This window comes from Chamaea fasciata, unplaced genomic scaffold, assembly GCF_029207755.1.
Source record: "Chamaea fasciata isolate MVZ Bird 193981 ecotype frontalis unplaced genomic scaffold, bChaFas1.0.hap1 SCAF_3, whole genome shotgun sequence".
NCBI classification, from domain to species: Eukaryota; Metazoa; Chordata; class Aves; order Passeriformes; family Sylviidae; genus Chamaea; species Chamaea fasciata.
This window is the reverse complement of record NW_027094088.1, coordinates 56,173,707-56,188,974: the sequence shown is the minus strand read 5'-3', so window position 1 is coordinate 56,188,974 and position 15,268 is coordinate 56,173,707. Positions and strand designations below refer to the sequence as shown.

Sequence of the window (15,268 nt, the reverse complement as noted above, 5' to 3'; positions counted from 1 at the left end):
GGGGAGGGCGGAGCGCTGGCTGGCGGGGGGGCGGAGCAAGATGGCTGCGGTACCGGCGCTCCCGGTGTCCCTGTCGGGCAGGTTTAAGGGGTCCGTCACGGCCTGGCGCGCTCGTCACCGGCTGCAAGGCGGGGGACGGGAGGGAGCTGAGGGGTCGTCCGGCGCCCCGGTGCCGGAGAGCGGAGGTTTTCGGGCGGCGGGCGGGGCCGGGGGGCGGCTCTTGGCCCGGGGGGCGGGCGGGAACGGCGGCGCCGGCGGCGCGCGGGGCCCGTAGGCGGCGCTGTGGGCGCGGCGCTGCCGCAGTCACCGGCCCGGCCCGGCAGTGCGGTGGTGTTGGCGCCGCTCCCGCTCTCCCCTGCCGCTGCTGGTCGGCCCCGGGTCTCCAACACGCCTAGTAGAGATCTCAGAGGAAAAGTCGTCCGCCAGGCCGGGTGTGCGCTCTCTGTGGGGCTGGCCGCGTTCTGCGCGTTGTCCTCGTACATAAACGGCTTTGGAGAAAATGTAAATCAAGTATATAATGAAGAGCGCGTTTCTTGTTGATACCCATATCAACGTGAAAGATACGTGATAAACTTTGAGCATATAGCTGTGCTTCTAGTTTTACGTTTCCCAGGTTTTGCATAGGGTATCTTGGCGATAGAGGTCGCGTTTTAGCGTAGAATTAGCTGCATTTTTTTTCTCTTTTGGCAGGGCCAGTCATTTAGATTTTCTTCCTTGAAAAGGCTGCCTTTTATAATCTTCTGCAAAAGTGGGCGCAAGAACGTGACCAGTTTGAATTTTTTTCGTGTTTTTTTAAAATTTTTTTAAAATTGCTGTACACTGCTTTAAGAGGATGTAAAGCTACTTTTAATACTGTTGTGTTATAACCCCAGCTGGCAGCAAAGCACCACACAGCTCGGCGGGGAGGGGGGGGGGAGAAATGAACGAGAAGGGTAAAAATGAGAAAACTTGTGGGCTGAGATAAGAGCAGTTTAATAATTGGAATGAGAATAAATCGTAATGAAAAGAGCAAAGAGAAGTAGCACCCAAGAACACCAAGTAAGGCAAATGAAAGCAATTACCACGAACTGACTGATCCCCAGGCAGTGGCTCCCTCGCCAACTTTTCCTCCTGGTTTCATTTTCCTCATGGTTTCCTTTCCATGACTGAGCACGACACCATGGTCTGGAATAGCCTCTGGGTCAGCTGGGGTCAGCTGTCCTGGCCGTGTCTCCTCCCAATAACCTCTGCACCCTCAGCCTCCTCGCGACTGGGGTGGGGTGAGGCAGAAAAGGCCTCGACTCTGTGCGAGCCCTGCTCAGCAATAAGGAAAACGTCCCTGCGTTGTCAACACTGTGTCCAGCACAAATCTAAAACAAGCCCCCATACTAGGTACTCTGAAGACGATTAACTCTACCCCAGCCCAAACTAGCACAAAGACCTTGCATTTTTTTTTTAATTGAAGCTGTTTCATTCTTTGCTGACAATAATAAAATATTGATCCTCTGTTTTTTAGATCCTTTGCATATTTTACAATCAAAGACAGACTTCCCCAGATCCTCACAAGAGTTATTGATACTTTACATCGACATAAAAATGAATTTTTTGAAGAACATGGTGAGGTAAGAGTGAGGTCCCTTTTTTCCCTGATGTTTATTCTGCTCTAGCATTTGATACTGTTTCTCTGCCTTGTTTTTACCAGTGAGGCTTGTTTGTCTCAATCCTTTTGTCTTATTTATTTCTACTAGCTATTTTTGAGTAGTTCTGTAACACACCTTTCTGTCTAACCTTTTCCTTCTGATCTGTCATTTCTGCAACTGCATCACTTATTTGGGTTTTTTGCGTTAATGCAGTGTTTGATAGACAGTAACACCCTCTGAACATGACTGTTTCAACACCCTCTTCGCATCTAATAAGCAAAATGTCCAATCTAAAAAGAAGTTCCATATGGAATTCATTTTAGGATCTTGGATATGAAATGAGCTTTATTCACCAGAATATATTTTGTTGAATTAAGCTGATTTGTCAGAGACTCTCTTATGGCAATTAAAACATCACACATTCCATGAACAGTTGATCCGTGTCTCTACAGGAATAAACATACAGAATAGGAACTTTTATTCTCCACTTTTCCAGAAGGGTGTTGAAGCAGAGAAGAGAGCTATATCTTTCCTCTCCAAACTGCGGAATGAGCTGCAGACAGACAAGCCAGTGACCCCTTTGGAAGATGAGTTGCCTGATGCAGCGCTGTGGAACCAGTACTTGGACTACCAACGAAATTTACCAAATGGAAATGGAGAACCAAGTTGGTTTCAGTCCCCTTGGCTGTACGTAGAGTGTTACATGTATCGAAGAATCCATGCAGCATTAGCACTCAAGTAAGTATTCACTGGCTTGGTACGGTACTTCGTAAAACATTGCTCTGTGCCATTTTTAATTTGGGAAAGAGAAAGACAGCTGAGGAGTAAGATAAAGGAAGATCTTAAGCTTTTACCGTATTCCTTTTTTCTCATCTTGCACCTCAGATTTAAAATTAATACCTTCTTAAATTCAGTAGAATTTGAAGCTTATTATTTTTTAAATATGCTTCAGTTTTGGTGAGTTGCTCTACATGAAAACTCTTGAGCTTGACTGTGTAGCTTGACCTTGCAGACTAGCGTGCATTGAAATATGAAAATCATGTAGCATTTCTACAAGGTTTGTTGGTCTAGAATTTTCTCTTGAGCCTTAAACACAGAATATGAGAGCCACAAATCTGTTGGGAATTCTGACTTGTTTTGCTGCTTGCAATCTGAAGTTACCGTTTGAGAACTGTTTCTTAGAGGAACAGACCATCTTAAGCCGTTGTTCATTCTACACCAGCTTCTTAGTTACAGCAGTGCTTGCAGACGCTGTGTTGCGTCGAACTTTGGGAGCTGATACTGGTTAAAAATAACTGGGCAGGAAAAACTTGCTGTGCTGGTACCATGGAGATGTGCCAGTACAACGTCATGGGGTAGGAATGAACAGTTTAAGATCCCATTGCTGCCAAAAAAATTTGAATGCTTCACGAGTACCGGATTTACCCTCAGTGTTGTGGAGATGCAAACACAGTTACGGGACTCAGTTTCTACTGGTGTGTTGTGTATTGCGTTGTTTGAACTCTTGTACCAAAAGCTTCAAATATGAGGTTGATCCACTGGATTGCACTTTAAAAGCTGAGCAGATACTTTTCATTATTAACTTTCAAGCTTCTTGGTCTCCATTATTTAGTTGCTCTTAAGCATATGCTTGGATGGAAGTTCAATCATCTGTTGAAAGGTCATTGTGCAAATATGTCTCATATTAGATTGGTCTATAATTTTTATATATTACAGCATTCTCATTTGTCATGGTAATTTTCCAGAATCCTAGTAAAGACTTTCATAGGAATAACTTCCTATCACTGGAAGAGAATTTGGTATGGGAAGTACGCTCCAGCACACACAAACATGTTTAAAATCAGGCCAGCTTTTCTTGACTTTAGTTCACTTGTATGTGAGTTTTAATTCTCTTGTCTGAAGATTGGAGTTCAAAATACTCACTGTATGTGCAGTTGCCAGAGTTGCTGTGGTTGAGTACTTGTTCACTTTCAGAATATATTACTGTATAAAAATGCCTTGCACAGTGTCTGTTTTAGCAAGATGCAATATTAGGCTGTTATGGAGATGTGTGAAAATCTAGTGTGACAAATTAGAAGTGGAAAATCTAACTAGGGCCTGCCTGTAGTACAGTCTAAAAAACCTGACCTTTGAGCTCCCTTTGCATGTGCTGTAATGAGGAATGTGGGAAATACGTCAACATATTTTTTCTTCTCTTTTTAGCCCACCTATCGAAAACTTTGATGTATTTAAGGAAGGAAAGGCTCAAAATTTCTTTGAATCCCAAGAAGCTGTTATTGCCTTATGCACTTACTTTCAGGAACTTCTGAAGAACATCAAGGATCTAGAGGAAAAGCAACTTCAGGAGGAACTTCTTAAGCTATTGCAGGTAAACTGGTAGTGCTTGACACAAGAATTGAAAATATCTATCCTATGAAACAAACAAGAATTTGAGGTTATAAAGAATCTGAGCTTCATATGGAAATTAAAATACTGATCTTTTGTTTGTAAAAGTGTGATGTAGTCCTGATAGTTCTACTGTATTGCTGCTATTCTGAAATATTTATATTTTGGGTACTTGTATTAAATGTGACACCTTTTTATTATCTGCTGTTCCTCATTGTGTATATGAAAAGCAGTAACTCTCCAGTATTTTAAGTCAAATTCCTGATGACCTTTTTGATATTTACCTATAATTTCTTAAAACAGTTAATTTTGGTTGGCACTTTAAAGATTTTTAGACTTCTTTGGAGAAAAAAATTGAAAGTCAGTCTGGGTCAAAAGTGATTTAAAAGGTTAATAACAGCATTATTCTTGTAATATAGTGCCTTTGGATAGAACCCCCAAAGTATTGTAGGATTACAAATAAGTCCATTAGCTGGCAACAGTGTACACCAAATATTTGATGTATCTTTACAAAGGGCTCATTGGTGAGTGCTTAGAATGCATATACCTAAAATACTTATACCTAAAATACTTATTTGGCTGCATGTAATAAAAAAAAAAATCTGCTTTTATTATTCCTTTTTTTTGTGTTACCACTGGTATCTTTTAGAATTGCAGTATGGAGAATATTTCTGTTTTGAGATTTGTGATCAGTGTGGTTATGTTGATCTAAATCTTCCGTCTTTGTCACTTCTGATGCCTGGGTAAATACAGAGCTTTGTTTGGTTTCTTCCACAAAATCTTGTCTATGTTGAGATACTTGTACAAGAAGTTGAGTTTTTTTAAAGCTTGGAAGAATATGTAGAGTTAGAACCTTTATTACCTAAAACAAAAGGAAGGGAACAAAATCTTCAGTGTATGTCAAGTCGAGAATGTAACTATAGTGAGACTTAGTAAATGGTTATTTTTTTCTTTTTCCTTCTAGGTGTCATTGTGGGGCAATAAGTGTGACCTTTCTTTTTCAGCTGGTGAAGACAGCTCTCAGAAATCTAGTCCCTTGCAATCCCTGGAAAATATGGTACCTTACATCTTAGTGAATGATATGGAAAAAGTTTGGTCACTACTTGTAAATGCCAAAAAAAATAGAACAGAAAGAAGTAATGTTAGAGTTGACATAATCCTGGATAATGCTGGATTTGAACTTGTAAGTGATCTTGTGTTGGCCGATTTCTTGTTATCGTCAAAGCTAGCTGATGAAGTCCATTTTCATGGAAAAAGTATTCCATGGTATGTATCAGATACCACAAAGCATGATTTTAACTGGACTATTAAACAGCTGGGGTCAGCTAATCATATGTGGATGTCTAGATGTGGGATAAACTGGGAAGGCAATTTGAAAAAGGGAGTTTGGGTTTTCCGTGACCACATGTTTTGGACTTTACCACATGATTTTTCCAGTATGAGTGAAATTGCTCCTGACTTGTATGCTGAGCTACAGAAGTCAAACTTGCTTCTTTTCAAAGGTGATCTAAACTATAGAAAATTGACAGGAGATAGAAAATGGGAGTACAGTGTCCCGTTTCATCAAGCCTTGAATAAGTTTCATCCTGCACCTCTCTGTAGTTTGAGAACACTGAAATCTGATACTCAGGTTGGCCTGAAACCTGGACAAGGTGAGCAGATTCAGGCCTCTGAACCTGAGTGGATGGTAAGTGGAAAATACGGGGTAGTTCAGTTTGATGCTGGTCTCTAGTTAAATGATTTGTAATATTCTGAAAGAGAGATTAAGTCTGAGTTTAATAATGACTTTCTCTTTCCATGCTTGGCTTCAGTAAAGATCCCTTTTTTGTTTGCGCTTTTTCCTCCCAAGTGGTTTGTTGTTTTTGTCCCACAAAAGACTTCAGTGTTGTGCAAAAATTTATAAACTGTCTTCATAGACATAAATCAATCTGCATTTTGATACGTTTTGTTTTCCTAATGGCCATTGTCAGCAGATCTTTAAGATGAATATTTAGTTGTCCATAATATTTTTTCCTCATCAGTGGGTATGAGTTTAATGAGTGAAAGCTTAACAAGTGAAAAATTTGCTTCAGAAACAATTTCCCCAGTGCCACATTAGCATGAATTTACTTATTTCAGAATAATTTGTGCTCCATGTCATTTCATGCATTGCATGAAAGTTAGTATTTTAGAGAATTCAGAAATTAATTACGGACAGATTCTTTTGATGTTTTGAGTATAGTTTGTGTTACATTAAGTGATAAGTTATTGGGTGACAGCTTGTAAATATTCATGTAGAATTGAAAATCGAATTTCAATTTTAAAGCACAATTGAATGTTGCTAGCCAGTTTGCCTGTGGGAGAGTTGTCCCATCTGGTAGGAAGATTAGGGTAAGAAAGGACAATCTCATTTTAAGAATATTGAAGATACTTTTTATTTACAAAGCTCTACCGAAAAAGAAGCACACAGAAAAGCCTCCCAAGCAAAAAAATTAATGTAACCCAAGCAGTTACATTAACTGGATTTTAGATGTAATGCAGACTTGATCTGCAGGTGGCCTGTCAGCAGTGTACGTGTGAGGTTCAAGCACTGCTGCTTCCTTCAGTTGGGGTAATTCTCTATTTTTCAAATGTATTTGTTTGTGGGTTTTTCTTTGGTTGGTTGTTTTTTAAGAAGGATGCCTTAATTTTCAGGGAGGATATACAACCCCTGAGAACTACAGGGTAGAGAAGCATATGCCATACAGGTTCCTGTTAACTGGAGTTGTTAGATGCCCATTTCTACTCTTCTGCCCTGGTCTCAAGAGCTGCTGCTCGATATGTTCATACAACAGAGATCTATACAGTGGATAAGTATGTTCCAAATGCTGATGACTTTGATTATTTGTGTTTATTTTTTTCTTAAATCTGAAAGAGTATTTTAAGGTTCCAAGGTCAAGTATTCAAGAACAAAAATGCAAGGAATTTCATGAGGCTGTTGAAGGGAGGGTTATAATTTTGAGACCTGGGTTTACTGCTTTCATCTCCTTTGTATCTTTGGCTTAGTACTCCTGCAGGGTGAATTCATCCTCATCTTTAGGCACCTGATGGAACTGCAGAAATTAGAAATCCAGTCAGGAAAGCTGAAGGTCAGACTGCTGAAGGTTTCTCTGACTGGAGAGAGCTCAGCAGCGCTCCAGCTTTAGTGCTTTGATCAAATATGTAAACGACACAATGAATCTGTGCACTGGAGCCTCAGTGCACAACAGCATCTTTGAAAATGCTGTTAACTTGTTTCAAGTGCATTTTGAAGCAACAACTTTGGGTCAACGTAGAGGTGGAAGTTGTGGAATACATGGAATGAGAACATCATACCTTGTCCAGAGAGGCAAAATGAACTGGGGATGAAATGTGCTTTGCCTGTGCTCAGTATGTTTGTAAGGTGCTGACTTAATTTGCTGGAGAGGTTTAAAAGTGTATAATGGACAAGAAGAGAAAGTCACTGTTGAGGCCACCCTTGACAAATAGATTTGCGTCTTACAGAATCCTTATGCATGCTGAGAAACTTGATTTAGTTTTTACTGGTTGTTAATGTGTCCCTGTGCCCAGGTTGCTTTCAGGCTGTTACTCATGGGAACTTACAATGCAGATTGGGGAAAATTCATAGTATGAGGTTATGATAAATACAGCCCTACAAAATACCGAATCAATTAGGAGATGCAGCCACATTTGCTCAGGATTACTGAATTATGAAGATTACTACAAGACGTGTAATTCCTAGCTTAGCATTTGAATGCTAATGTATGACATGATGTCATGCTGAAAAAAATAGTTCTATTCTCCAGTTGATTAAAAGTGCACTTTCCATCTTTTCCCCCTCACAAAAAGAAGTTTATGTGGTGGTACACAGTGTGACTATGTGGCTGTGTAAGGAATACACAGCCAAAACTTCCAAATGCTCGACTTCTATAGCTGTAATTGCAAAGTGCTATCTCTAGGCAGAACTGAATATGCAGTATACTTTTATGTTTGTTGGTTGGCTATATTTTTGTAAAACTTTGATTGATTGTATGAAAAAAAAGAAAAAAATAACATCAATATTGCTGTAGATGCAGTGTTACAGTCTCCCATGACACAACAAAGTTGTGAAGACATATTCCATTGAGGCACAGTGCTCTACTGATGGGTTTGCTACAATTTACTTAAAGATAGGAAATACTTTTGTAGTTATTCAGTGTTAATTACTTTTTGAAATACAGCTTCATGAAATGGCAGCATGAACCTATTGCATTTAGGTGGAATTTAAAAAAAGAACCTGAAGCACGTGTTGAAACAATAGCATATGCTGTAATATAACATTTTTTTTTTACTTGAGTGTTTAAGAAAGTTCCTTCGATACATTGTGTTACAACTGATTGCCCAAAATGCTTCTACAGTATAATTCAGGAACTACTGATTTGTACATCCAAATTTTTGAGATTTTCATTTCATATGCCATCTGAATATTTATGGCAAAAGCTAAAGGCATTTTCAGTAATTCTGAGGACCACAACAAAAAATGTTTTTTACTTTTTATTATTGTTTTCTACCTTTTGAACAACTGTATTTGTAAGTCAGTTTTTGATGATGATGACTTTCATTGCTGATGAAATAGGAGGAAAGTAATGTCACAGGCCCAGTGAAAGGCAGTATACACATCTGTCTGAATAGTTGATAAATTATCATGTAAGATATCTAGAATAATTTCTTATGTATATAAGGTTTCTTAAAATAAATTTTTTGATGTGGAAAACAAGTTGATTGTATGACTAGAAGCTTGTGAGAACATTGAAATAAATTATATAATTTTGTGTAAGTCAGACATTGTTATGCTGTTGGCTATGGAAGTCAAGTTAAAATAATTCACATCTTAAGTCCTGGTTTTTTTCCTTTGAAACTGATTTTATGCATAAACCTGTAAAGCATATTTATTCAATGAGGTTTTGAAAGATACAGATGCAAGAGACATGTACCATAAAATGTTATTCTCTAACAAGACAGGGCAATAATAAGGAATTTTCTAATTTTTATTCTACTTTTACTCCTGTTACAATTGCAAAACCTTAAAAATCTTTGAGAATCTCTTAAATGCATCTGGTAATTACTTACTAAGTTTGGTGCAGCTGATGGTGTAATTTGCAGAATCACTTCTAGAACTGATAAGTGCTCCATGTGTTTTCAGCAAAAATGGAAATATTTTGGTGTTACTCTTGCTGTAACTAAAATATTTCCAAAACACTTTGGTTTACACACCTTGCCGATGTCCCATAAACTCTAACTGTTGTTGTTGAAACAGTTTCTTTTAAGTTCATAGTGTTATTTGCATTCATGGTTAACAACTTGTTCCATGTGAACATTTATCTCCTGTGCTGTCAAACAGCATTGGAAAAAAGTTTACTCTGTTGCATGAAAACTACTCTATGAAATGGTTTTAATCTAAAAAGAAACCCTTCATTGTGTCTAAAATAAAAATTCCAAAATGGAATCTTGTACCGAACTGTTGGGGTTTTTTTTGCTAAAGTTTGTTTGCTTACCAGCTTTCTGTTTACCCAAAATTACAGAACAAAAGCTTGTAATTATTTTTATTTAAAGCAAAATGTAAGTTGAAATTCACCTAACATTTATCAAAGGATTTTAAAATAAAACTGAGAATGTGCTGGTTAAAGAGGTCCTTTTCTTTCTTTTCCATATGCCAGTGGCAGAACACATGTGAGGAAAAAGTCTTATAACATGGACTGTTTATGTTTTCTTGTTTGCTTCTGGGGTTTTTTTTTTTTTTTTTCCCTAAAAAGGTTTTGAAAACTTCTGTACATTTTTGTTCTTGCTGATATACTTCTATTTCCAACAAATAAGAAGTCCACTTACATGTATTTTTACATTAATTAAGAATTAGCTTATGGATTAATCCACATTCTGCCTCAGCTTTGCAGTCGTGAATTCTGCAGATATGTTGTGAAAAGGGTTTTTATTTACAATGCTTTTTTGAGGTTCAGCTCACCTGGCTTTTTTTCCACTGTGAAAGAAATATCAAATTTCCACTTACAGTAACTTAGAGTGAATAAACATATTCAGTACTTGTGTGCTGCTTCTGTTCTATCACTTTTCAGTAAATGACATAATCATAATCTTTCAAACTTCCGGTGAAGAAAAATTTTCATCCTTGTAGAAATTTATTTTTCCTGGGATTCCACTTACTTCTTCCAAGTCTAATGAAGTAAAAGATTAGAAGCTGAGGTAAGACGCATCAAGATATATACTATGGGATTTTTTATTTACTTTCTTAATGTTAACTAATTGATTAGTCTCACACTACCATGGTAAGGCTGATGCTTTCCAAGTGACTCTAATTGATGAAAGGCCTGATGATGCAGTTCATGCAGTTGCATTTGGAATAGGTTTCATCGCCTATCTCCCACTTCCCCAAAAATACCATTAATTGTCATAGGTCAGGAAGTGCCCTGAGTTCTGGTCCTAGATGGTTTATATACACACATAATTGTTAATTTTAGTCTAGGATCTGTGTAAAAGGCAGAACTGTTCCAGGAAAAAGGGTTAGGGTCCAGGAGTGCTCCCTCAAGCTAGCTGAAGAGTCTTTCCACCTACTTTTCCTTCTGTCCAGTGACTCTTGTGTTATCTATGTGGTGGTCCTATTTCCATTCAGTGAGTGTCTGTGCCCTGGGCTAAGATGAGGGAATTAGGAGACAGGTAAATTCGTCCAGACAGAGAAGGGCCTACAGCTTGCAGTGAGGGCTTGGGTGCCTTTATGCAAACAAAGAGCATCCCTCATTTTTTCGGGGTTGGTTGCTTGTATTCTTGTTTTCAGGTAATCCTGAATTAGAGCTACACTTGAGTGCCTTCGTCATGTATTGGATATGCAGCTTTGACTGCATCCATGATGTTAGATTGGCCCTTGGAAGTTTTGCTGCTACCTTGCTGGATTGTGATGGAAGCATTAACTAGAACTAGTTGCTTGGGGCAAATCAGGGAGTTTTTATACGTGTGTGGAAACTTAAGATCCACATACGGAGGATTTGCAAAATAGCTGCATGGGTTGAGTTTAGACTTTCAAGGACTCTCTGTGTGGTTTAAGTTCCTCAAACCGAAAATGACCTAAAAGATCTTCAGCAGCAACTTTCACTTACACAGATTCCCACTTTCCCAAGCCTGATTAGTTCCCCCATATGCCTCTTGCCTTTTTACCACCCCCTTTATCCAGGGGGGAAGTCCAGGGTCGTAAAACCAGGTTATATCCTTCAGAAGATTGCTGACCCCACCATGTGTGTTTATCACAGGGACATGATCACATGACTTTTGGGTCTGAAATTATTTTTACACATCTATTCTCATTTAGACACCTGCAGAAAATCAGCTAGTGTGTTTTTGAGTGTACTGGGTCCTGGAACTGGGGTTTTCATAACACTGATTAATTTTAGCATCTTTTCTCAACGCTGAGATTTCCATGGAAGCGAAAATTTGTAGTAAAAAATTTTAAATTATTTTTCTTTCAAAAATTAGTGTGGCTTTATTAGGTACCTACATTCAAGAGATTTGCATCTTTCTTTGCTCAGAAAGGCTGAGGACATCCATGTATTTTATGAAATACAACATGAAGAATTTGATAAATAAAAATGACTCCTTGAAATTATTTAGAGTTAAAAATCCCAAATTAACCCTTCCTAAATTATTTCCTGTCCTAGTTAAGGAAAAGGAAACATTAAATCCTTTTGAGAACTATACTTTTAAATACTAGTAAACAAGGGTAATGCATCTTAAAGTGTGAGCATTGTGTAAAAAGGTAGATTTTCTCAGTCAAATGGCTTGAAGAGTGGGTATTGCACCTATTCTTTTCCAGAGTGTCACAAGGCATTTCTACTTCGTGCCTTTTTTTTTCTTTTTAAATCTCTTCTGTTGTTACTCTCGTCACAGTTCATCTGAATAAAGTGTGTGTTTTTTTAAGGGAAAGTAACTTAATAGATCTGCGGTAAGATACAGCTGTAGAAGCGCTCTCTCCCCATCACCAAGGGTGTAGAAGCAGCTGAAGTGTAACTCCCGACCAGCCGTGGCACTGCAGGACCGGCGATAGGGAAGTGTGCTCGAGCACATGCTCAAGAAAGTTAGGACAAAGTTTCGCAATCATTTAATCCTGCATCTGCACGCCGCTCCAGTAGTAGGACGGATTAGGCTGTAGCCCAGTGCTGGACAAATCCAGGATGATAATTTTTGTTCAAATTTGCAGTGGATAGTAAAACATGTGCCAGATTTCCTCTGGGTTTATGTAAAACCGCCCAGTGCAAATTTAACCCGTCAAAAATACTTAATATATTGAGATTGCAGGATGAGGTTACCCTGGAGCAGCATGATCCACGCCGGCAAAACCCTCTTTGGGGGCTTCTGAGTCCTCGGCAGCAGTGGAATGGTATCAGGCACACGGGGACAAGGACAAACAAAATTAGCACTAACCCTAGCTTCTTCATTTTCTTCTCTGGAAAACGTGATTAAGTCGGCATTCCCGAGAAAGCCGAAGTACTTTCTGACTTTTGAGTACAGAAATGATGCGCGATGGCACTGTCCCAGAGGCCGATTAAAGCTCACAGGCTTCAGAGAAAATGATGTGCAGCGCCGATACACCCGCAGGTCTAACATTCTTTTACTGCAATCTTCAGTTCCTCTCTTCCCGTGTTCATCCACTTTATCTGGATGAAAGGTGAGGAGGAAGAGGAGGTAGTGCTCTTTCACCTGGCGGCAGTTCAGCAGCCATCAAAGAAGGCTGCTTTTGCGGGGGTGGTCCTTTGGCAGGTTCCGGGGGGAGAAGGAAAGCCTGTCTGCGTTAACAGGAGCCGCCGCTCAAGTGCCGTCTGCTCCGATCGCCTCTGACTTTTTTTTTGAGGGAATTTTTCTCAGGCAAATGTTTACTTGAAGTGAAAACAAACCAACAAGAAGCTTCAAACGCCGGCGTTTCTATGAGTTTCCCCTTGTGAAGACTGTTCACTTCCAGCCACCGAGCGCTGTCCCCCCTTCCCCGTCCGGGGCCCTTCGCCCTTCCTCGCCCGGGACGCGTTGCCAGGGGCACGGCGGCGGCTCCAGGGCTGCCGGGGCAGCGGCGCGGCGGAACCGCGGTAACCGGGGCACGGGGCGAGGCAGAAAGGGCCGAGGGGGCTGGTTTGGGGTTTTTTTGGGCAGCTCCCCTATTAAGGAATAAAGCCCTGACTTTGGAAATACGCCCTCCTTCCTTCCCGCTTTTCTGTCGGTGCCGCTATAGAGTCTGACACAGGCTGGCTGTAACCCCCCTTTTGCAAGTCATCTTTGTACCATTCAATTTAATCTCGCCTTTAAACACGCGGCCCCCCTCCCCCCCCCCGAAAAAAAACCAAACCCAAACCCAAAAAACCAACCATAAAATAAAAATCAACCAACCAAAACCCCAAAACAAATCAAAAACCCCAACCCCAAAATAGAACTCTTGCAGGTGCAGAGCTGTTCCCGGTGGTCTGTGCATGGTGCAGTTGTAGCCCCATGAACTTCAGCTGATCATTACAGCTTATCTTTACAAGTTCAAGGCCAGAAAGGTTTTTTGTTTTGTTTTGTTTTGTTTTTTTCTAAGTGCTGCAGAAGGGAGTAGCTTTCACAGAGCAGGAATTTATAGTTATCTAAGAATTTCTTCTTTGCATCTCTTCCTCCTTTGAAACTGGTTTGCTGGCTTTGATGTGATTTTAAGGGAGACGCTAGAGGATATTGCTTAGAAGGATCAAACCCTTGTACTAAGGATATAATAGGAACCTTGTAACAGTTTTGTGTTCCAAAGGATAAACAATTTATTTGTGTGAAAGTTCATTATCTCCTGAATAGTTGAACATCAATTTCGTAATGAAGCTATATTGTTCTCAGACAAAAAAATACAGAATTTTGCCAGTTTGTGGTGGCAAAAACAACTGCCATTATATTAAATATAACTGTTATGACCCAATTACAAACTTTTTGCTAGCACTGCTTAGTGACAGAGTTGACAGCAGCCTGCTCCACCTTTTAACCAACCCGAAGTCAAATAGTTAGTGAGTGTTGACTTTAGGACTCAAAAACACCCTAGAAATTACGTGTTTATAAAAGGTGAGTTACAACTGGTGAATCAAACTACAGCACTAATCTAGTTTTAGTTGTGTATATACCAATATACTCAAGTATTTCCAAAATATTTGCATTTTGTTAACTTCAGTAAAGTATAGAAGGCATTGTAGGAAAAATGCAGCTATTGGCATTGCATGATGATCTATTTTTTAAATCTACCATTTAAGCAGTTCTGTTATGGAAGTTATGTAACTCTATTTAGCATTGGGAAAGTAAAAGCAGTAGAACAAATTGTTTGCCCAAATCCCTGCATAAGCACCGAATTTTGTCGTAGCAATTGCCCTTTTTATTGTTTAGGGAATAAGCACAGCAGCTCCTTGTTAATCATTTTGGAAAAGCTGCGAGAGAAAGTGTAAGGGGAGTTCCAAATTCCTTAATTTGTCCATAGAGACAAAGGATGAAGTCAACCAGAAAGCATGTTAAGTAATGTTTAGAGTAGGTGATCTGTCTCTCTAATTGCCTTCAGATGACTGCTGTCTTTCATCACATTAAATGCATTTATTATATTTAGATGCAAAGTCACCTCATTCTAAGAGAAAAATGAAAGATGAAAATGCTCTAACTGCTTCTTGTAGTAGTAGCAGTGGGTAAGACTAAAATTTTCCTTGTAATGTAGCTTTCATTTGGACCCATTAATCAAGTTGGAAATTGGCCTCTTCAGCAGATGAACAGCAGGAGTGATTTTTATCTTTTCAGTAATACCTTCCAATGATTATTGCAAAGGGAGGAGGGTAGAGCTGAGCAGTATCTTTCTGAAAGGAATTTAGAAAATCTCTTTAGTAATTTATTTGAGCTGCTGAGAACATTTAAGATAGTTTTACATGTTTTTGGAATATTACACTAATGCAGAAAAACTCCATATGTATATAACAATAACAAAAAAAAAAGTACTGCAAGCAATGAGTTACAAGTTACAAGAAGGAATCAGCAAGGGGAAATGGGACTTTACTGAGTGGAGAGTGATCAAAAGTATTTGGGTGTTTCTGACACTTTATAATGTGCAAGAGCAAGTGACAGAACAGAAATAGTTGTGAAATATTACTTGCAAATTTTGATTTATGTTAATATATAATCATCAATACATTTTGAGATCCCTGATAGGCAAATTGGGCAAAGTATTATCCATAAAGAAGACCCAGAATATA

The 15,268-nt window shown here is 39.2% G+C and overlaps 1 protein-coding gene across 2 annotated transcripts in view; it reads left to right on the top strand.

Moving 5' to 3' along the window:
- Nucleotides 1-37: 37 nt before the first annotated feature.
- Nucleotides 38-15,268, top strand: part of LOC136286931 (coiled-coil domain-containing protein 170-like) — a 47,367-nt gene continuing 32,136 nt past the window's right edge. Inside the window, exons 1-5 of one of the 2 annotated variants that reach the window (XM_066179082.1) lie at nucleotides 38-90; nucleotides 1,496-1,601; nucleotides 2,116-2,357; nucleotides 3,822-3,987; nucleotides 4,969-5,691. In XM_066179082.1, coding sequence (XP_066035179.1) covers nucleotides 41-90; nucleotides 1,496-1,601; nucleotides 2,116-2,357; nucleotides 3,822-3,987; nucleotides 4,969-5,691 — 1,287 coding nt within the window. In that variant the 5' untranslated portion in view covers nucleotides 38-40. Of the gene's footprint in view, nucleotides 91-1,495; nucleotides 1,602-2,115; nucleotides 2,358-3,821; nucleotides 3,988-4,968; nucleotides 5,692-12,971; nucleotides 13,118-15,268 lie in introns of those variants that run through there. The other variant, XM_066179083.1, reaches the window with a different exon arrangement.